Below are 23,057 nucleotides of genomic sequence, written 5' to 3' on the forward strand. Positions count from 1 at the left end.
CACTGTCACCATCAGCATCCTCATCAGCCCACATCTGTCCACTGCTGGATGAAGGCTCCCCAGGGTGGTTCTGATCTACAGCTTCTCTTTCTCATGTCACGCCTGCAAAGGTCTTTTTAAATGTCTTATGATTCATTCAATAGCTTCCTTCCCACATCTTTGATATGTTACTCATGCAGTGTGTCCGGCCCATCGCCATTTTAACATTTTCACTCTCTCAGTGATGTTGGTCTGTTCTCGGATCCATTCATTTATATTTCTCTCTCTTCTCGTTGTGCTATATATGCTGTGCTGCACTGCACTGTAATTTACACTAGACAGTATAATGTACTGTGACCTTTTGTGTGTGAGGCAGAATCACTGACCACGATATTATCATCCTCATCCTCATCATCATCATCATTATACACCTTTCTGCTGAACTCTACTAACTGCAGCTAATAATATATGTGTGCAGGGATTCTTGCAGCCCTACTTCCTAATTGCCAAAATGTTACGTTCATTTTATATCCATTCAGCAAAACAAAGCATAAAGTTGGGTGTTTTCCTTCCAATTCATGTTCGTGTCAGTAGGTGGAGTGTGCACACAGCTCACCTTGCAACTTCACGAAAGAGTCAGTGCAGGTCGCAAGAGAAAGGACGCGTTCTTGTAGCGCAGACGCCGGAAGTTCTGCGCAGACCTGCATAATCCCGCCGATCCCATTGGTGGAGCGGCGCAGAGCTGCGGACGTCTGCGCTACCCGAACGCGACCAAAGATTCATGTGAAGCCACTCCTTAGTCCTGATGTCAATCTCCAATGCAAATCTCACGTCTCACTTCCTTTGCAAATCCGCTTCTGGGATGGGGGCTGGCGGAGTTCGCTCTTAACCGAGGAAAAGCAGCATGTAAAGAGTCCCGGAGCGGCGGAAAGGACTCAGAGTGCGCGCCGGTGCAGCTCCACGCCGCCGGACGGACGGACGGACGGACGGACGGACTCGGGCTGAAGACGCGGACGGCAGCGGGGCTCCGAGCGGTACGTGCCCGCATTGTCTGCACTCACCCGCGGGCTTTGTTTGTCCTGGCACACCCCGCCGCACTGTCCGTGGACAGACCCGGAGCAGGCTGGCATTGGACAACTGTGAAGTGAAAAAGTGTCTGTGTGCGTTTTAAGTTGGAGGAGAGTGACTTAGTGTTGCTGTCTGCACAGCTTGTAGAGTTTGCTGCCCCGGGACTGGGTTGTTGGATTGACACGATACATCGTATACTTCTGATTAAACAGCAATATGTTCATTTACAGTTGCTTTTGTGTGCGCTAAACGCGTCTATTTATGCGTCTTTGTTCTTGGTGGTCAGACTATAAATCGAATTTTACAAGAAAACTAAATTATCACTTTTTTTTTTTTTTTTTCAGTTGACACTTTATATACTGGTAATATTTTCTCTGTTTATTCCATTAATTTATTATGGACACACTACCAACAACATGTTCAGATATTGCATATGCGCTGCTTTAATGGCTACTGTTAGTCGCAGCATAACACCTGTTGATATCTGGAAATACCTGAAGTTGCCAACACAGTGGCGAGTCCCATTGCAACGAAACCCAGTGGGGAGTGGTATCTCTTTAGGGAAATATGTCATTTTCAACTTCCACTTATTCGGACAAAATAGGTTATTTTTAAGTCTAGAGGAAACCAACCCACATTCAACTTTGAGATAGGTGTAATTTTGTTGGAAATGTGTTCATTTAAAATCCTGCCTTTCAAAAATAGTTTTTTTGTGTTAAAAAAGAACAACTTGCATGTAAAACGTTTCTTGTTTGTTGCCTAGATTTATGTAAAGACCTGTATACTTGCATAGAGGATTATTATTATTATTATAGCTATAAGTTATAGCTGAAGAAGTAGAAAGGTAATTAAAACCCAAAAGCTGTCTTTTCTGTTGGAAATCCTTCTGACTGACTCCTCTGCATGCCAGCCTGTCAGTTGGAGAACCACGGGACCCCCAAAATGAACACCTTAATAAAAAATAAAGGTATTAGGATGTAATTGCGATCAAATAACAGTAATTGAATACATCAGACTTTCCATCCAATCAATAGAACAGTCTGTTTCCTGTGAGAGCTATAAACATTGCTAGGAGGGATGCCAGGTCAAGTTGTCCAGCTGGCGCAACCAGTCTTCTCTTTGCTTCACAGCAGCAGACTATCAGAACCACTTTACTGTATTATTAGTGTTCTATTAAACAATATTCTTGATATTATTCATCCTATAACCTTTCTGCAGTTGGTGGTCAAAACAGTGCTTAATGTATATCACTGTAATTAGTGTTGTGCAAGAGTGACTGCCATTAATGTTGTTTTTGCTTTGGTTTGGTTTTTTAAGGCAACTGATACCATGCAGATGAATAATGCCCAAAGAAACTCCCCTGTGTTTCTGCCACCTTCCAATGGGAACAGTCACAGATCTCCAGGGTACGTGCCTGGGAGGATCGTCCCAGTCCGATCCCCACCCCCGCCCAAGATCCACCCCTCGCAGAAGTCCTCCTCCGAGGCTCGCACGGGTCACAGCAGCTTCACATTCACTGTGGAGGAGCAGAAAAGAGGACGAGCAGAGGAGCTGAAGAAGAGGAAAAAAACACTGATCTGCTGTGCCTGCTCTATGTGTGTTTTCTTTCTAGTGCTTATCCTTATTCTCAGCTTGACCAAAAAAGGCGTTATTGATGGTGAGTCCTTTGTTTCCCACGAGTCCATTGTTTGCCCCATTCAAGTCCATCTTTTAAAAATAAATAGGTATTTTAATTACATTTAAATTACATTAAAGCCCACTTCGCCTAAAACTATCCACTGATTATCACACTGTCTGGGTAGATAATAGCACCAAAAGTAACAGATCATATTTAATTGCTAAAGCTGATTGCACAGTTTTTTTCCAGCTTAGGTTTATTTTCCCACAGTGCTGAATCTGTAAACTGTAGACTATTTCAGTATATACAGTACCTTGTGCTAGCAAATGGCTATAATAAATAGCTGAAAGCCAAGTGAGTTTTCATATGACTCTAAGCTCTGAACTTGACCTTGAGTGTAACACCCCAGTAATTCTCAAGATCTCCCTTGGACTGAGGCCTCCATGCAGTACAGTGGCTTGTGGCAGATGTCTGTTTAAGCAAAATGGTTGTCTTTAGTGAGATTTCTTGAGAAAATTCATGGTACGTTCACAGAGTTTTCAAGTCTTAATAAAGTGCTTCCAAGGCCTGGGAGAGGCTTAGGATGTCCAGAACATAGCAGACATGAGAATCACAAGGATAGCACACTGGATAGGCTTAAAATCGCCAGGGGTGGTGACATTTTGTAGAATCATGTAATCTTGTCTGACAAATGTATTATGTCAAAACAGCCTGTGAAATATACATATTATAGTATAGAAGGCAGTTTCAGAGTGATCTTTTGTGATAATATCTTAGTTTTACTATAAAGTTTCAGCTCAGGCCTCCTATTGCATTACTGTACAAATACAGTCTATACAGAGTCCTGGTAACATTCCTAGGAACAACTGGTGTTGCCAATTAGTGGGTGATTTACTTATTCAGTGGCTTTCCAAGGCCGTTACATAGTGCCTTAAAGATATATGGACCTGGATATATGTGCTCTGTGGATTTTTGTTGTGCCAAAAATAGTCCTCCAAGCTTCATCTCTGAACTTTTGTCATGTTGTTGTCATAAATAGTAATTATTCGGATGCCACTTTCAGGTTTGGATAAATCAGAAAGAGCTGTTGCGACTTTTTTACTTGGAGAAAACATCTCGGGTTCTTGTGAAGATGTTTGGACACATGTGCACGATTCAGATCTGGGATGAATTACTCTGGCTCACTTTGAACATACTGCACAGATTTTCCACATTCTTCACACAGTAATTGTGTATTTTATTATAGCATTACTGGTGTACTTGGGATGAAAGGTTAAGCTTTGATGTCTTGCATTACCTCCAGTTTTGCAGCCCTAAACTCTTGGTCTTGATAAATAAAGCTACAGCATTATGCATATGAACATGTTTTACACGGTTTGTTCATTTCAGAAAACTGCCCAGACCACAACCCTTCCCTTAGGAACTGGAATCCAGGACATGACTTACAGAGAGCCGTAATTATCAGAAAAGGAGATTTGTTTCGCCTGGACTCATCTGCTACATTTCTCTCTCTAATCATCCAGGAAGGAGGTATTTTGTTACTTTAGAACAGATGTTGCTACTACCAGGATGGATTCTGTTAACCCTCTGCCAATGTTTATGGTGTCTAAGCATTCCTGTTGAGTTTATCTTGCTCATGGTGGAAAGGCAGTTAATTAAGGGTGTGTTATAGAACCACAGTCTGTACTCACTGACCTTATTTGTAGCTGATTACACTTATTGATAGTTAACTATATATATTGTCTTTTTCTATTCCAGTTTTTGTTTTGTTCAAATGCTACTCCTACTTGCCCTTATATGTAACTTATAATTGAACAATTTTGCATATATATTGTGTATGTAGTGTCTTAAGTGTGTTTAAATGAACCAACAATTAATAAACATGTCTTTTTTTTTTTGTTTTGTTTAAGGTTTACTGGTATTTTCTGACAATGCAGAGGGTTCCAAGAACATCACTTTAAGAGCTCGATACATCCTCATAGAGGAAGGGGGTGCTCTTCATATTGGAGCACCCAAGTGTCGCTACCGATCCAAAGCCACTATCACCTTGGTTGGCAGGTCAGACGAAGGCGAGGCAGTGCCCGTGTTTGGGAGGAAGTTCATTGGAGTCAAAGCAGGGGGCACTCTGGAACTGCATGGCACCGAGAAGCTCTCCTGGACTCTTCTGACTAAAACCCTGGTGCCTTCTGGCCTGGTTGCTGGAGGGCATGCCTTCGAGAAGAATTTCAGCAGAGGGTTAAATGTGCGAGTGATTGACCAAGACACGGCAGAGGTGTTGGTCATGGACAGGTTTGATACCCATGATCTGAAAAACGACAGTAGGAGGCTTCACGAGCTGCTCAAATCGCTGCCAGCTGGACGCATTGTGGCATTAGCAGTGGGTGACTCAGCTGTGAAGAGTTTGCTAGAGGAGACCAAGAGAACCATACAGAATTTACTGGGAAGCTCTTTTGTCAACAATTTAAAATACAGGTAAAACATCATGCTATTTTCTATCTATTATGGCATGCATTTCCTATGTTCTATGTGCCTTTTCTATATTTGCTCCCTTTTCCCCCCCAACTGGCCTCTGTGAAGGGAGGGCAGGGATACCTAATCCAATGTGTTTTTTGGGGAGTAAATGCTTGGCTTTTCATGACGGCACAATTTCCCAAAAGTGTGCTCCGCTCTGCTATTGAAACTGAACAGCCCAAACCACTAAGTGTGCTGATTTTGAATGGGGAGGCAAAAAGGACTCTCCTCTGATTATTATTTTCCCCCCCCAATAGAACAGATCATTCTAACTTTTAATTCAAAACTACAGTTTCGCTCCCGAGATGTACATGTACTTCTCTCGCAATATAGGCGCATCAGCTTTATGCTCAGTAAGAACTTTCCTGTTTTTCAAGAAGAATGCTGCTGACAAAGGGGGGGGCAGTATTGTAGGCCACTAATTGGTTGCAGATGAGAGCATGCTTCTCGACTGGGCCTGTGTTTGGGATGATAGTCTATGGAAGTGGCTCTCAGTGCAGAAAACACTACCTACCCCTGAAGAAAAGGATCCGTCCTGAGTATTCCGTACTGTGATATAATATACATGGTATATATAGTACATTTGATGGTACAAATGTGTCATCAGTGTGGTGAGTCATGTTTTCAGCAGAACTGGAGGTGGAGCAGTAGTGGTGTAAAGTGTGAAAGTTATTTCTTGGTTGCATGCATGTGATCTCTTTGCTCATCGTAATAGACAGAAAACCAATTCAGGAAAACAGATCTACCACACACCTGGTGTTTTAAAGTTAGGGGGCATATTGATATTATTTCCTGCAGTAAACCTTGACTAATGCACATGAATAATGTCCACATACACTGAAAAAAGGGAAACCCTGCTGGGAACTGACTCTGAGGAATCTTCACTGCAGTTACCTGGAGGAGTGTCCTACAGTACGGGAACCAGCTTTGTGTGCAGTCAAAGACAGCTGCTGAAATTCAATCTGGTCGATGGAATACCTAAACAAAGCAGCCAAGTCTTTGAAGTAGGGAGGGTTGACTAATCCTACAATAACTGTTACATTTCGAAGCTTTTGGAAACCAACATAAAAGCATAGAGGATTTTAAAGTTTTAATCATATTTTGGTTCAGATACTATATATTTTAGTACAGGCTTCTGTTGGGTCAGTTTCTTTGCTCTGGTGGAAAATGTATGAATGTTCTTAATGGTTCATTGGGATGAAAAATACTGCTGTTTTTTTTCTTAAGAATTTGTGAAATGTGACTCTAAGATATGTATCCCTTCCCCACCTTACTGAATGTGAGGGGAGGAAATCACGATGGACAAGAGAAATAATCCAAACACACCCTGTTCAACCCTGCATTGTAGAAATAACAAGATCAACATATGTCAGAAAAGAACTGTGGTTTGTAAGATTTCACTTCTGGTGTTCATCCTGATCTAACATTTGAAACACATTTTTTCTTTTATTGACAGTCTAAAATAAATATATAGCCTAGTCTTGTCAGTTGAACTGTGCTGCATGTACATCGTTAAAGATATATCAGGAACCTCTTCTAGAACAAAGACTGTTTTTATTTTCCTGACACATGTTCTTTGTTAATGACATAATTGGAAAAATGCTTGCATTACTTTAATTTGTGCAAAATGGAGCGGAGTATCTTGAGGTCATTAATGCAATTGCACTTAAGCATCTTTTTATATAATGTAGATGTTAATGGGAGTTTTAATTGGCAGAGGAGAAAGTCTCCTGAGGGCTATAAGGTCAAACGGGGAAACTAATCATTGTTACTTAATACCAATATCCCCATTCACTTTATTTTGTAGCAGAACTGAATTCTGAATTACTTATAAATATGAGCATGCTTGTGTTGTAAGAGGAATGTTTTTAGCTGCCTAAGGACTCTGAACAGTTATTGTCCTCTATGAACCCCAGGCAATACAGGATCCACTTGATACAGAATAGACAACTCTAAATATTTAGTGAGATATGCAGGTTTCTTTTCGCTCCGCTGTCAAAGCCAGATTCTCACACTGTGAATCTATCATGCTACACGTGCTGTTTGTCCATTGTTTTATGTAACTACAGAAACCAGAGTCTGTTAGCACAAACACTGGAACAAACAAATGTGTAAAAAAACACAAACGTTTTAGGTTTGTACACAACGATTGCCATATGGAGCAAAATACTTTTTTTTTTTTTTGCAACATTTTGTATATTTAAGTAATCCTGTTAGTTAGCAAGCCAGTCTGACAACTTTTGGTTTATAGGCCTATTTGTTCTTGGAAAGTAAGCACTGCTATAATTTCTCAAGTTCAGTTTGAGTCTGTACCAAGGTTTAAACTAGGACCTTAACTGTTACCTGTTAACTGTTGCCCAACACATTGTGTGTAGTAATGCAACATTTAAAATCTAGTTAAAGATAGTAAAAAGCTATGAGGAAATACCTTGTTGCCCAGTGCCCAGCACAAAAGCAGTATTACAGTAATAGCATTGTATATGCTTTGGCAAATGTCCTTCGTATTATATTATTTTTCTTTAAGGATTTTTTAGCATCACACATACCAGATATTAAGTATAAAATACTGCTCTCATCTGAAAAAGTAGACCTTTAAATCTGTTCATCTACGTAAGCGCTGCTGTTATGCATAGCTAATACAACTCTCTAGTTGAATTCATTTCTGTTATTCTGCCTCACAGTTCTCATTTCCAAAGCCCCACTGTAGTGAGAAGTCATTTTCTTTGCACACAGCGATTAAAATGTAATATCAGCACCTTTGACTTTGGATGGAGAAGGCTTTTATAAAAGCGTTCTGTAATCTTCTGCATTTCTATGTACAGGTATTACTAATTACCCTCTTCAAATTTCTAACCAGCTTCTTATTTCTCTTTTCCTTTCTTTTCCACGTAAATCAGGAATTAAGACACACAAGCAAACCTAAAGCCTTTTAAAATTAAATATGTTCCTATAGTACAGTTAATGCATGTATATGTGAATCGTTTTTTTTTTTCCATGGCTTTACTTTATAAATGGATTAGAGTTCTTAATTTAAATTGCGTCAAAGATCATTGTAACATCTGATGGTTTTCTTTGAAAATTACGTCTTTGAATAATCCCATTCTGAAATTAAACCGAAATGAAGTCTAGGAAACTTTAATATTTTACATTGCTGAATACATTTAATTTTACAAGTTCTAATGCACCAGAAGAAATGTGTCCCTTGAGGCAGGAGACAGTGCCTAGAGAGAATAAATAAACTACCTTGATGTGCTTAATTGTTTTAAAGGGACATTTACTGATTGGAGACTGGTGGATATTGGTTTGTCATAAGTGAGTATTTCAAAACAGGAAATATGACATAAGGAAGTATGATTGTGAAACAAATACATGTATAATTGTTAACATTCACAGCTATGATATGTGACATGTTCTGTGCATTTCCTTTTTTAAGAAGTGTTTTACTTTGAACACTTTTTACACTTCACATTGCACATGCCAATATCTTAAACTGGTAGCAGACTTTTTTTTTTTTTTTTTTTTTTTAATCTAAACCCATAAGAAACAAGTTTATTTTTCTAGGTTAATATCAATCAGTTCCAAGACTCAAACTGATGCAATATGATTAAGCACATAATGTGGTCAGTGTTTTCTGCACCAATAAAATGTGGCAATATGTTTTTTATTTTTGTAAGACAAAGGGATATGCATGATTAGTCCAACTTTATTAAATCTGTCTTCACAAGGGTCAGCTGATGAGGTAGTTATTCAGTGATAGACAGAAAGATGGCAGTGGCACATATTGGTGAGAGGAAGCTGTGGTTCAGTCGTCGGCTGACCTCGCCCTTTATGCTGGCACAAACAACTCATGGTCACTGGCAGTGCAGAGAGAACAGGAAGACAATGGTGGAAATGGGCGGAAAACAAACAACAGATAAGCAGAAGACTTGAACTTGACCCAGAAGTCCAATCAAGAACAGAGTACTGACGCAAATTGGGAGCAGCCTGAACGGATGGGTCACACATTGGTCAAGGAAGCGAGAAGTAAAGATCTGATGAATGCCTGAAAACTACAAGACCCCAAAACCATCAAAAGAGAACATTAGTTGATTTAAAAACAAAGACAAGGCAATCTGTGTGTGTACTGTTCTCTGCCAATCTACAGTGCTCTACAAGGTGTAGTACAGGCTTTGCATAGTAGTGTATTGCATACTTGAGGATGTGTGGCTATCATAAAAACAAATGAAAGCTTTTTGCATTTCCCAGGACCATTTACTCTATACATAGATAGCTGTTATTAGGTTAAGTAAGGATAGGTCAAACTGATATTCTGTAATTACATTTTTGATCCAGTTCTTATTGCACAATGATGCAGCGGGCCCTGTGAGTCAGCTTTTCCATGTATCACACTATTAAATATACAGGATTGACTACCTTCACCTATTTGCAATCGTGCAAGATTATATCCTCTCAGTCTGAATTGCAGATGGTGTTTGTATGGAGAATTAGAATGCAGTGAATCAGGTAGTGAGGTTTTTTTTTAATGATAAACCTCAGGAAGCTGAGATGTATGTGATTGAGAGGTGTGAAAATTGGGCAAGTTAACACCCCAGCTTTGTATATCTGCATCAGACATATGCTTGCAGTCCTTATTACATACCTTATGTGAATATTTACTTTCACATATGTAGGCCTAGGATTTACTCAGAATTCACATAATCCAAGAGAGATGATTGTTTAGTGAGATATAGAAAAGGTGGTACAAGTGGATGATTAGAGGTTGTAGCCAGATTAATCTTAGTTACTAGTTATTAGTTATAAATAAATGGCATCTTCGGTCTCAGTTAACATGTACAATCTCAGTTACTGTTTTAGTCGTTTGTCATTTGTCCCTGGAAAACCTTCATGTTCTAGGAAAATAAGTTTGGATTTAGTTTTAGGTGGGATGCTGGTGAATTGGGGACTTTTGAAGCCTGTTCAATGCTTTACAATGGGCCACCTTGTCAAAGTACGATCAGAAACAGAGTTTAAGTAGTGGGAGAGGGTTGGGCATTCCTGGATACATAATAAATGGGTTTAAACTTCTCTTCCCCTTAGACAGGCCTGGGCTCTGGTTGCCGTTCTTGGTGGCGGTAATGCCTCCTGTAGTGAAGAAGTCCGTGAGCATGAAAACCATGATACCGGAGGACAAGCTGTGGCCCGAAAGGAGTTTATTACAGTGGATGGAGTCAAATTTTTTGTCACCGCCTACAGTGAATGGAGAAATGGTTTGTTATGGTTAAAATCTCACTATTCACATACTTTTTATTTAAATGCTTTGGTTGTAATTCCTCTCTAAAAATCAGGAATGGGGAAAGTTCCTACTGACAGTTGTGGCTGCCCCAGGATTTGTCTCATCAAGGAACCATCTGCCTACAGTGTTAACGTGTTACTCTGTGTGCTGCTGTTAATGAGATGTTTTTCTACTTCATTAAGGTTGTAAAAATGTCTATCTCAGATGTCTCTTCGCACCTTAAGCTATTATATTGGTAAGGTGAGATAATCAGTGATGGCAAACTAGAAAAACAATTACACATCTTGTTAAATCTGCAGACAGAAAATCATTATAGCACTGCAAGGTGCTTCTTTGAAAACATGCTTTTTTTCTTGGGGGGGGGGGGGGGGGAGGGTGCTGGATGGAATATATGCACACATGGGTATACCTTGCTATACATGGGAGATAGGTTCCAGAACTATTTGTGCTAAGCAGGGTCATGCATATATTGAATTAATGGAGGATTAAACATAAAAAATAATATGAAAATGAGTTCAATGCTAAGATAAATATAAGATACAGAGCTGAAGTCCATTCTTTCCCTTTTAGGTTTTCCAATCTCAGGCTTCCAGGTGGATGTTGTGGATGGGGTGGTGTTGCACCTAATGGATGACGCTCAGAGCTGGAGTCCCGGTGACCAGATTGTTGTTGCCAGCACCGACTACTCCATGCACCAAGCAGAGACGTTCCTGCTCCTGCCTTGCCCAGAGTGCAGCAAGAATCAGGTCAAAGTTCAAGGTATGCAAAGCATTTACCTAATGCAGGCTTCAATGACCATCTAGCCCTTCACTTTTTCAAACTTAATCAAGCACAAATATCTTGGGGGGGGGGGGGCTCCCTTTAAATGTAGTTACAGGTGTTACAGTGCAGATTTAAAAAAAAAAAAATGTAAGCAGTAATAACCAAGTTATTATAAGTTAAGTTTTCTATCTCAAAGTTCTTCCTAAAATAATGTATGATTATCAACAAGGACCTCTAACTTTCCATGGAAAAAACATTGCATTTATTTTCTGTTACAGAGCTAAACAATTACCAGTACTTATCAATAATAAAAAGCATGTTTCCCAGCTGTACCTCACCAAATCCAGCTATATATATATATATATATATCCTTGATTTGAAACTAGTTGATAACAAGTCTTGTTTATGTTTCTCATAAGCCAAAACCCTCCCCCATTGTTTCCACTGTTGGCGAGCTTTTATCCTAGTAACAATCCTTTTGTACAAAACGATCTTTGTGTTTGTAAATTGTATGGGCACCTCTTTTCATAATGCATAGATGACTGCTGTTAAATCATGTAATGGTTTCTGATAAGACTGTAGCACATGATCTTTGAAGCGTTTCTGGGCCGTTATGGTAGCTGATCTGAAGGACGTGCGTCACAACAACAGTACCCATAGTTGCACAAACTGCACTGGGGAGGAATGTGAAAAATGTGTGGCTCCAGAGTAAATCCACAAGCATTTAATAAATGGGGCCCAGCTAGAGATCTCATTGTCAGCATCCATATTACTTTTTTTTTGTGTGTGTGTATGAAATTAAAAGATTTACAATGATGACTCTGGTCCCTATTGGCATGAGAAGTATCTAAGGAAAATCAGCCAGCTTCAGGAAGTGCTGGTCATGGGACCTGGGGGTTCCAAAGCAGTGCCAGAATACACTGACACTGTTGTAGGAGTTGCTGTCTTTCACATAAACCACATGAATCTAAATCTAAATCATGTATTAAGTTAGATTTTTAATGATGACAAGTCTATGCTTAAGTTAATTAAGATTTGGAACTGTTTATGCTTTACGTTTGAATCTACTTCTGTGGCCAGGCATTATTTTCGACACCTTGTATCTGACTTGTAAAAGTATCTTCACAGCTAAATTCCTATCTGAAGAAACTGGCCAATGAATCACCAATGAAAAAGCCAACTTCTTACCACAGTGACAGCAGGAAGGAAGCTAGACTTATTAATTACTTTTATGGGCAACACAGCAGTGTTCTAGGGGAAATTGTAAAGCACAAACAATACATGTTTTTAAAATGTTGCTTAAATGCCTGACCTGCTTGTTGTATTGCCAAGTGTCTCTGTCATCCCATAAGTTACTCTGAACTTAGTAGCTTTATTTGTTATCACTCAGCTATTCTGCTTATAGAAAAGTTATCTCATCTGCCATTGGCACCACCCAGTGAAAATGAAAGAAGCTCCACCACACAGCTGCAGGGAGGAAAGTTATCTAAAAGTGTTCATTACTATTTTAAAGACTCGGTCTGGGATTTGGCTTGGCTGGCTATGACCAACCACAAAATCTTGGCTGCATTTATTTTCTGGTGCAAAAGTGTTTCAGTTCAGTTATTATCCACTAATGAAAGTATAATTAAAAAAACAAGTTGTCCACAAACTCTCTGAATAGGTACAGTCTTGGATACTTACACACAGATCTAGCCATGGAGATTATTGTGAGATTATTAAAAACGCTACTGCAAAAGTAATTTCACTCCCAATTTGGATGATGAAGATGATTAATACCAGTAACCATAACTCTTTCATTTTACTGTTGCTCATCAGGAAAGCCCCAGTTCACACACGTAGGTGAAATCATTGATGGAATTGATATGAGAGCGGAAGTTGGTCTTCTGACCAGGAACATCCTTATCCATGGGGAGATGGAAAATTCCTGCTATGGAAACAATCTGTGCCAGTTCTTCAGCTATGATACCTTTGGGGGACACATTAAGGTTAGTGTATTAATGACAGCCATTGAGAGGGAGGGTCACAAAGCTTTTACTTTTTTAAATACAATGAACTCCAAAACTGTTAGCTTCAGAATATACATTTTGGAAAATAAATGTATTGAAAGTTTAAATCAAGATTTACTTTGCAGTTTCGCTTTTGTTAATTAGATTTATCTGTCAGAAAAAGTAAAGCTCATGTTGTGCTTAAGCAAAGGAATTCATAGGCATTTTAAAAGATTTATATTGTCAACTGTATAGTTAAGATTAGTGGCTAAAAAAGAGGAAACCATTTGTACAGTTTAATTTATGTCTTGCGTGTTATCTGTAAAGACATTTTTCTTTTTTGGTTAACTGAATATTTTATAATGCATTGGTTAACCTTATGGTTAGTTAAATAATTTTTGGTGGTCACCAGAAGGCATTTTTGTAACTCTGTAGCAGCTACATATGCTTCTGCTTTTAATGAAGCAATTACAAGCGACATTTTATATGAAGGATGTAATTGCTACTGCTTTGCATTACGTAATTGTTTGAGTTTTCTAACTTTTTTTTTTTTAAGAACAGTATTAGACTTCATTAGTAATTTTACACCTTATTAAAGTAAAATAATAAAATAGCCATTGACCTTCAGTTTATTTAATAGGAACAAAAACACTGCTCACTGTTAAGTTGTAAATCATTAAATAAACTACCTAGAAAGTAATGTGAAAAAATAAGAGGAAGCCTTTTATACAGAAAAGTGTTGTGTGAATAGAAGATTTTAGTGTGCAGTTGTTCTCATATTTCACATTATCGTCTACTTCCCATAGATCTAAAATGCAATAGAAATGCATGCTGTTTCTTGTGCCGTTGCCATTTAAAATTAACTTTCTGATACAAATCCCAGCTTTACAATCAGTGGTAAAATAGCACAGTTAATGAATTAATACATACAAATACAATTTGCCCAAATCAGTGTCAGTTCAACAAAATATCCCAAAATACATTAGCAACATTAAGTGGGTCATTGAAAGCAGAAGTTCCTGTCAAACTAATTCTGCAACAATTCACCTCATTACATTATAATTGAGACTTTTTAATACTTATTGACTGGCCTCTAGTACTAAGTACAAATGCATATGTCCACTATGAAAATTGATAGGAGGAGAGTCTCCCTGACAGTGTCCCACACCAGTTTTGGCTTATTGTTTTCTGCCATTTTTATTAATATTTTCTTGCATCAAAGCAGGTAGTCACGTGACATTTCTCAACTCAATTTGATTATTTTACTTCTTCAAAATCAAAAATAATGTTGCAAGCAAAAAAGTTGCTTAAATGTAGAACACATCTAATTTCTAGAACAAAAAAATGCCATTTCTACATTTTTCTAGCAACACATAGACTGGTGTCCCCTCCGTTTAAGAATTAAAATTATATACAACATTGTATACATCATGGAACCACAGGATTTTATAACAAATTTGTAAAAACGTTTTATATATAGGTGGTTTGCCTAATATCTTAGTTTTTGTTTTTAAGAATAGCACTTGAACAAGTAAATAACACATTTGAATCTGTGTTCATATCAAGAAAGCAAAATTACAAAACTTGAGACTGTTAATTGTGTGCCCAGTCACTGATTTTTCTAAGGGAGTTAAAAAACTTGCTCTGTTGCTCACCAGAAGTTGGTTAAGCAACGATGTAATGGGTTAGCTCTGTGCAGTTGAGTTTTACTTGCCAGCAGTGGCCTTTTGTGCCAAACTACTGAAATTGCTTTAAACATTAACACATGCCATCATAAACTAATTAAGTTGGAATGTACTATATAGTTTTCAATAATGTAACCGGATGGGGTATATGATTATACTGTGTTGATAGCGGACAATTCTAATCTGGTTACTCAGATACCAGAGAGAATAACATTGGCACCACAAATTTGATAAACTACCATACAGTCTATTCAGTCTTTGTCTAAATCTGAAAAAAATGGTTTGTGGTTACGTGCATTCAAATGCTGATAATTTACTAGCGTGAGTCAACCTCTGATTCAAGCATCCAGCATCAGCAATTGTTTTTGTCTCTTGTAGATTATCCGAAATTTTACATCTGTGCATTTGTCTCATGTTGAGCTGAAGAACATGGGTCAGCAAGTGATGGGCAGCTACCCAGTGCACTTTCACTTGTGTGGAGATGTGGATGAGAATGGTGGGTATAGCCCCCCAACATCCATAGAGGCTCTGTCCATTCACCACTGCTTTTCTCGCTGCGTCACTATCCATGCCACCAATGGCCTTCTGGTAAGTTTACAAGGTCACCGGGTATTTGTTTGTTTTTCTGGTTAAGGGCTGTTTAGTATATGGGAACATTTTTTATTAAATGTGGTTTTGGTCTATTTCCCAATTGTCAAGGTAAAGAAGGTAAGAAGACAAGAAAGACTGCTTTGTTGCTTCTCAACACTGCTGATGTTATACAAGACATGAATGGATGTTGATTTAGGAAACATTTGCTTCTGAACACCATCCTGTTTAGTGGCTGCTAATTACTCTTGGGAAAGTGGTGTCACCAACATCTCTTCAGTACATTTGAATTCTTCCTTGTGTTACCGAATTGTTTACTTTTTCTGTGTTAATACATTTAGTTTGTAGTTAATGTGGAGCTGATTAAAGTTTAGTATTTAACCCAGACCAAATCAAAAGTACCCGACCTACAAATCACAACTACCAAACTTGTACTCTGTTGTGATTTAATTCATTTAACAGAAACTTCTTCGTACAATTTATAAATAAAAACAAAATAGGGTAAAGGTTAATACTTTGCCATTTGTGGGTAGGTCAAAATGTTTTCTAGGCCTGAAAGTCTCAAAACCTTTTTTGTTTTTTAAAGCCCTCTTCCACTTTAAATCTGAATTTAGATTAAAATTAATTTTACACACGGAACTGATATACATCTTGGTAGTCAAAATGTAGTCATGTATGAAAGCCCTATTTTTCATGTGGGGTAAAACACAAAATGAGAGCGTGCCCAATATCTTATTTTTTTGTTTTTAAGAATAACACTTGAACAAGTAAATAACATGTTTGAATCTGTGTTCATATCAAGAAAGGAAGGAAAATGACAAAACCTGAGACTTTATTGCCTGTTCATTGTGTGCCCAGTCACTGATTTCTCTAAGGGAGTTAAAACACTCACTCTGGGAGTGCTGTATTAAGTGTTGGCCCGGGTTTACTTTTCCTGCATCTTGTGTAGCTAAATGACGAAATTGTTTTTCCGCAGATAAAGGACACTGTAGGTTATGACACACTGGGACATTGTTTTTTCCTGGAGGATGGAATCGAACAGAGAAACACCCTGTACCACAACCTGGGGCTGGTGACCAAGCCTGGCACACTGCTACCTACAGACAGGAATGATACTATGTGCACTTCTATCAGAAACAAAGTGTATGGAAAGTATGTTCCTGTGCCAGCAACCGACTGCAAGTAAGTGTACACATGAGAGGAAAGAAATGTGCTTCTGTTTCTGTACCTGTCATTCACTTGATTTGAATGATGAATCCGTGAAACTGACAGATTGACAGCTGCATGCTCTTTCGTTATGTGACACCAACCAAGTGTTTACAGATCAAAGCTGTCAAAGATCAAGGTCTTTGGGCACTACTGAAACCTTGCATACTCTTCTCCCAAAACTAGAATATCTAGCTTTAGCACACATTTGTTCTGTGAAATTGGCATTTAGCCAAAATTAAATGTACAGAAAAAAAATGACTACTTGAAATGGAACCATTTTAAGAAGAGATGGTGGAGGATAGCTGATAGTCTTAATCATATCTGTTAGGTATTTATGTAGTTTATTAATACATTTATTTTTGTTGGATTAAGTCCTTCACTTCAGTCTAAATTCCTAGAATGAAGACATAGGCCTTCTCTCAGTCTTTAAAAAAAAAAAGGTACACCAAAAGGAGCCCACATGGTTTTCTTTTTAACTAACCCATTTCATATCATAGTTTAAGATCACTGAGCTTTTCTTGCACATTCGGCTCTTTGGACTGATATCGTGTTTTTATTTGTCTGGTTCTTGTTTCTGTTTTTGTACATAGGAAATATTTGAAGCAGATTATATCATTTACCACACAGTCCTTTTATTGAAAAACATATTTACTTGGATTTCTTTACCCCCCTGTTAATTACCTGTCTCTAAAGGACTCTCACTGAGTTGCCACAGGCAATGAGGTTTCCATTGCATATTGTGGAAGCACAAGTGGATTTTAGAGCACTTTAACAAACAACACATGTTTAGATTAACAAGAGTCAAAGGTCAAATGTGTGAATAGGAAATGGCTCTCCTGGATCAAGAATACAGTAATTCTGGAACAATCCTCATTATGCAGAACTGTTTTGGTGCTTCTTCCCAGGTTATCCTTCAGCAGACTTGCCTACAATTGCATTTTAAGAGGGGGCCAACATAAAATAATAGACTTTCTTCAACATGCACTACCCTATGATTCAGTTTTATCAAATTAATTCTAGACATTTTAAATATGCAATATTATTTTAATCTTTGAAGATATTCAAACAAAACTGAGATTTATAACATTTATGAGATTTATAAGATATTTAGATATTGATCTTCTGCTGTTACTTCTGTTGCAGGGCAGTGTCTACATTCTGGATTGCCAATCCCAACAATCATTTAATCAACAATGCTGCTGCAGGCTCCCAGGTGAGATATCACAGTGCTCTCAATTGTAAAAACAGGATGAACAACTATTTTGAAATGTGCCTATATTGTTAACTAGTGACATTTAGCAAGTCAAGCTTTTAGTCCTTTGTATACCTGTCTTCTAAAGTTGATTTCCTTTTGGTATTAGTTGCTTGGAACCAGTGGTTCTGTTTAAAGCTTTCATGCAACAATTACAGGGTAAAGATATCTCTCTTGTCTCAGGAATAACATAATGATGTAGTGACAAACTTCTAATTATATGAGGGGGAGGGGAGATGATTTCATATTCAAAGAACTATGCTTTCTTAATTGGGAAGATAAAGTAGAGTGGACAGCATAAGCCTTACACAAGTAATTCTTAAACTTGATGCCATAATTATATATTTATTTATATTCTTTGTTTTGTGATCGAGGGAGCAAAGTTAAGTGCTTCTTTAAGAAAATGTTTTTTAGGGTTTACACTTCATAGCACTGATTATAATTGTAATAATCTGTATGTTTGTGTGCAGGAAGGAGAATTGAAAACATGAATTGTAATAGATTTCCCTTGAGGTGTAATTTACTAGTCACTCAGTCTCCTTGGTCAGCATCATTATCAGCATGTATTTTGGTCTCGGGCTTAACAGTTTGAAGTTAACCTTAATAACTCCCCTTTCTATGTTTTCCTGTAAGTCACAGCAAAAGCTTTAAATGTGCCTAGATACTTGTTCTATGACGTTTAAATTGATGTTGGTAAAATTCACCAGTTCAACTTCTAATTGTTCTGCTTACTAAATGGTGATTCAGGCATTTCTTTGTTAAAATGCATGCTCATATATAAGTCAGTTGCTTACAATAACACTTTTCTGTCTGAACTACCAGGACACTGGAATATGGTATGTGTTTCACAGCATGTCGACAGGAGACACACATGGACTGGTCCCAGACACCAAAGCAGAGCTCACCCCACTGGGTATATTCTATAACAACCGAGTGCATTCCAACTTCAAGGCAAGTCCCTTGTGTGTGTTTTGTGAAATTATGAATTCACACCTTACCGAAGTGAAATTGCTTTTTTTGTTTTAAACTAGCATCATAATGACGTTACATTTCTGATATTGTATTTTACCCTTTGAGTCTTAGAACAGTGGTTTCCATTTAGGGGGGGAGTTTTCTTATATTCTTATCTTATTATTCAATTCAAAGTAAATATTTAATTGTATTCTTCTTAGGTGCCACTCCTCACTGTACTGAATCTATATATGTGAAAAATACATTAGTGTTCCTTAAGTATTTATCACAACCACCAGAGAAATTGGGTACAAAAGTGAGAGATCCAAATTTAAATTTAGCTAAACTAACTCTCAAATGTGCTTTACTTATATAATTTTGTGGCCTAACCAAGATTTTCCAAGAAGATGGACAAAATGATAATATTTTTCTTTAAAGAAAGTAACTGTGCGGGAAAAGAAACAAAACACAACTTTCCCCTAAGAAATATATGTGATATTATGTGAATATGCCTTCTTTTTCTTTGAATAGTAAGTCTTCAGAAAAGGGGAGAGGAAAAGTTTATATTTTTAAAGTGGGCAGGGTATCCCCTCAACCATCTAATCTGTATTTGATATAACTGCTCCCTTCTGAGATGTGCATCATGGAAACCATCAAGGCAAGAAATAAAAACAAGAGATTATCCCAAAAGACAGATATTAGGGCCTGAAGTGGTGAATGCAGCTACTTGAGGTTTAGAAAAGCTTGTCTTGGGGGAATCTAGAATATATTTGCTGCTCTACTTTTATCTACAACCAGCTGTGCCATTTACAAAACTGCTCCATTTCTGTATTATTGTGACCACAGATGAATTGTAATTTGAGACTAATGTGTAGCAGTAGTGCAAACAAGACAAAAAATGCATAATGTGCAGCTGCACTGAACATGTCTGGTTGTAAATTCTTTATTTCAGGCTGGGCTTTTCATCGACAAGGGTGTTAAAACAACCAATGCAAGTGCAACAGACCAAAGGGAATATTTGTGTTTGGATAACAACGCCAGGTAAGGATGCGATGGTCATGTGGGCTTGTGTGTTACATTTATGCCCCATTCTTCTTCCAATGGGCCATTCAGTTATAGCAGGGTTGACGTGTATTATGTGTACAGTGGGAGCTTGGTTTCTGACTCAGTTTAAGAACATGCTCAGAAATTAACGTTAACATCCCTTACACAAACTCCATCTATGCAGCATCAGTGAAGGGACGATCATTTTCAAAACAAAACTGCTCTTGGTCGTACTTGGGTTGTGTGCAGCGTTTGGATGTGGAGTTTGATTTAAATTATCAGTTTGCATCATTGAGGCTGCTGTGCACTTGTATAGTGTCTTTTATGAAGATGCCATTCCCCTATGTTCACAAGAGTATACATATCCCCTGTGTCCAGTGAGATAGTTGCTGCTCACATGGTGCACCCGTGATTGTGGCTGGAACACAGGGTTCAACCACACATAAAGAACCATGCAATAATTGGTATTTCCAGCAGTATACAACAAACCCTGGAGCCTGAATGCAATTGATAAGAGAACTTAAAAAGTGACAGACAGATACTATGAAAGTATAAGTGTAGAAAACATTTCTAAGAAGGCTAAATCTGAAGGTGCTTTCCTCCTAAACAGATGCACTGAAAACAGGCCCTCTCTTTGTTGAGTATTTTCTCTCCACACCTGAGCTCTCTGTTGCTGTTGCAGGTTCCGGCCCCATCAAGACGCTGACCCAAAGAAGCCCCGTGTCCTCGCTGTCATCGACAGCCTAATATCCTTCAAGAACAACGACCTGGGAGCTTGGATCAGAGGAGGGGACATCCTCATTCAAAACTCAGGGTAGGGAGCATTCAGACTTAAGTTTTTGACTGCTGTGCTTGCATGAACTTTCCTGAAAAGCCATGCCTGGGAGTGTAAATCCAAGACTCTACTTTAGTCATTACACTGATATTAAGTTATGGTAAGAAATCCAAATATACATCACAAGGCCAACTGTAAAAACATAATTTAAGTTGTGTCAAGGATGAATAGCAATGTGAAATGTTTGAATTGGTTCACTCATTGGTTTGACGTCTTTACTAAAGTGTTTCAACTTATTATAGAGGTTTTTTTTTTTATATACATATCTGCTTCATAGAATACTTGTCCACAAATGGAAAATTCAAAGCTTATCTCTCTCTCTCCCCAGGGCATACAAAAGCAAGTGAAAAATAGTCTGCATATAAAAGTTGAACTCTTGTTAAAACAGTGTGCTGGAATTCAACTGCATTGCTGTACATGTTTAAAGTTTAGTTGCCGACTTAAATTGTACTGAGATTCTTAACTGAGGAAATGTGTATGACAGATTTGGTGAATAAGTTCTTGGTTTTGAGTTGAAAGAATGGAAAATTCCACTGTCTCCAGAATGGGGTTGAAGAAATTCTGAATTTTGGACTACACTCCAAACAGTTTATTTTTTTTCTGTAGGCAGCACAGAGCTCATGTTTCATACTACATTATTATTATTCAGTCATGCCAAATCAGTAAATGAAGCTGAAATTAAATGAACTTACCACTGAAAAGGTTACAATTAACTTTTCTAGAGGTACTAATTCCAAGCAACACCTATATTAAATATAATCCAGAATATAAAAATGATTATCAAGTAATTGATCACACTTACACAGTACCAAATCACTTTAAATATTTAGGTATTTTACCTTTCTCTCACAGTAAATATCATGATCTGCCTTTTCCATAACAGACAGAGGTATTACATGTAGTATTTTTAATGTTTACATTGTGAATGTGCATAAAAAATGCACTTGGCTTGAACACCTATACAGTTGATGCTGCTGACACCTTAATCGTACACAGTGGAGATGGCTTTTTAAGTGTTTAATTCTCCTGAGGGGGACCAGCTGGCGGCCAGAACCAAGAACTTAAATTAAGTGCATGTCTTCCCTTTAAAGTCTAGAGCGATTTCACCGCAATATTTACAAATGCACATTATTTCTATTAACAGTTTTGCTGATAATGGAATCGGACTATCGTTTGCAAGGTAAGCATCTTTTTTTTTCTGTTTTCTGACATACATTACATATGTTAGTATTTTAAATGCTCCTGGTTATAAATTACTAAAACTTATTATGACTGTTTTCAGTCTATTTATGTGTGTATTGAAGTATGCATTCATCTATTTAATTTAATAGATTTTGATCAGACTTTTAATATTACTTGGTGTAGCTTCTGGTTTTGGTTTGGCAGGTTTGTGCAACACAGGCTGCATTGCTAAGACAAAAAACACATATTTTCACCTTAGTGGCAGCTTTCAGAGTGGAGATGAGTAAATCAAAGGAAATGGAGCTGTATTTTGAAATGTATGTTTACTTTCAGTCTAAAATGTGTGTCTCTCATTCCATTATGTGCACATAAGATAAAACATTGATTATTTGTTACTCTCCTCTGTATCTGTGTCAGCGATGGAAGCTTCCCTAAAGATGAGGGATCCCGTCAAGAGGTGACCGAGTCCCTGTTTGTTGGGGAAAGCAAAAACTACGGCTTCAATGGTGGACTGAACAAGTACTGGGGAGCAGGCGGCGCTGAAAACAAAACCAGGACTCTGCCCAGGAACAAGTAAGGAGCACTTTAAGCACTGGAAACTGTTTCACATCATCTCCCATTGCTTTTTGGCTACAGTTCAGTGATGTATCAATTATATATTACAGGGTGGTGTTGCCCTTAACTAGGTCCAGCACAAATATAATGGACATTTGAATCTGCAGTTATACTTTGCTTTCTCAAATACAGTATTGACTGAAGTTACTCCATAGTCAGTATAAATAGCCCAACCCCCCCAAAAAAAATATGCTCAATCTGCTGCTCAGCCTTAATATATCTTGTTTAAATGGTATTTGTACCATGAAGGCTATATAGCAATTGAATCGATTTATATTTGTATGATGAAATCAAGATGCTTTCCTGGAAAAAAGTTGTGGGTGTATATGATTAGTTAATGCCAGTTGCACAAGTTTCCACAACCTATGTCAACATTATTTTACTTGGAAATGGGGAAATGTCAGCCACAGAGCACTTTTTTCCAGATTAGAGGTAAACTGGCACGACAATGAAAAACACACCATTTGATTAGAAGAATCTGTAAGTTTGTCCGACTCT

General features: G+C 37.9%; 1 protein-coding gene across 1 annotated transcript in view; it reads left to right on the forward strand.

Moving 5' to 3' along the window:
- Positions 1-792: 792 nt before the first annotated feature.
- cemip2 (cell migration inducing hyaluronidase 2) overlaps positions 793-23,057 on the forward strand; it is a 29,866-nt gene continuing 7,601 nt past the window's right edge. Inside the window, exons 1-15 of the mRNA XM_066711169.1 lie at positions 793-1,013; positions 2,365-2,704; positions 4,055-4,195; positions 4,576-5,137; positions 10,253-10,422; positions 11,019-11,207; positions 13,029-13,198; positions 15,262-15,471; positions 16,448-16,653; positions 17,824-17,893; positions 18,755-18,883; positions 19,836-19,924; positions 20,610-20,741; positions 21,907-21,942; positions 22,362-22,517. Coding sequence (XP_066567266.1) covers positions 798-1,013; positions 2,365-2,704; positions 4,055-4,195; positions 4,576-5,137; positions 10,253-10,422; positions 11,019-11,207; positions 13,029-13,198; positions 15,262-15,471; positions 16,448-16,653; positions 17,824-17,893; positions 18,755-18,883; positions 19,836-19,924; positions 20,610-20,741; positions 21,907-21,942; positions 22,362-22,517 — 2,816 coding nt within the window. The 5' untranslated portion in view covers positions 793-797. The remainder of the gene's footprint in view (positions 1,014-2,364; positions 2,705-4,054; positions 4,196-4,575; positions 5,138-10,252; positions 10,423-11,018; positions 11,208-13,028; positions 13,199-15,261; positions 15,472-16,447; positions 16,654-17,823; positions 17,894-18,754; positions 18,884-19,835; positions 19,925-20,609; positions 20,742-21,906; positions 21,943-22,361; positions 22,518-23,057) is intronic.

Source organism: Amia ocellicauda, chromosome 8, assembly GCF_036373705.1.
Source record: "Amia ocellicauda isolate fAmiCal2 chromosome 8, fAmiCal2.hap1, whole genome shotgun sequence".
In the NCBI taxonomy this organism is placed as follows: domain Eukaryota; kingdom Metazoa; phylum Chordata; class Actinopteri; order Amiiformes; family Amiidae; genus Amia; species Amia ocellicauda.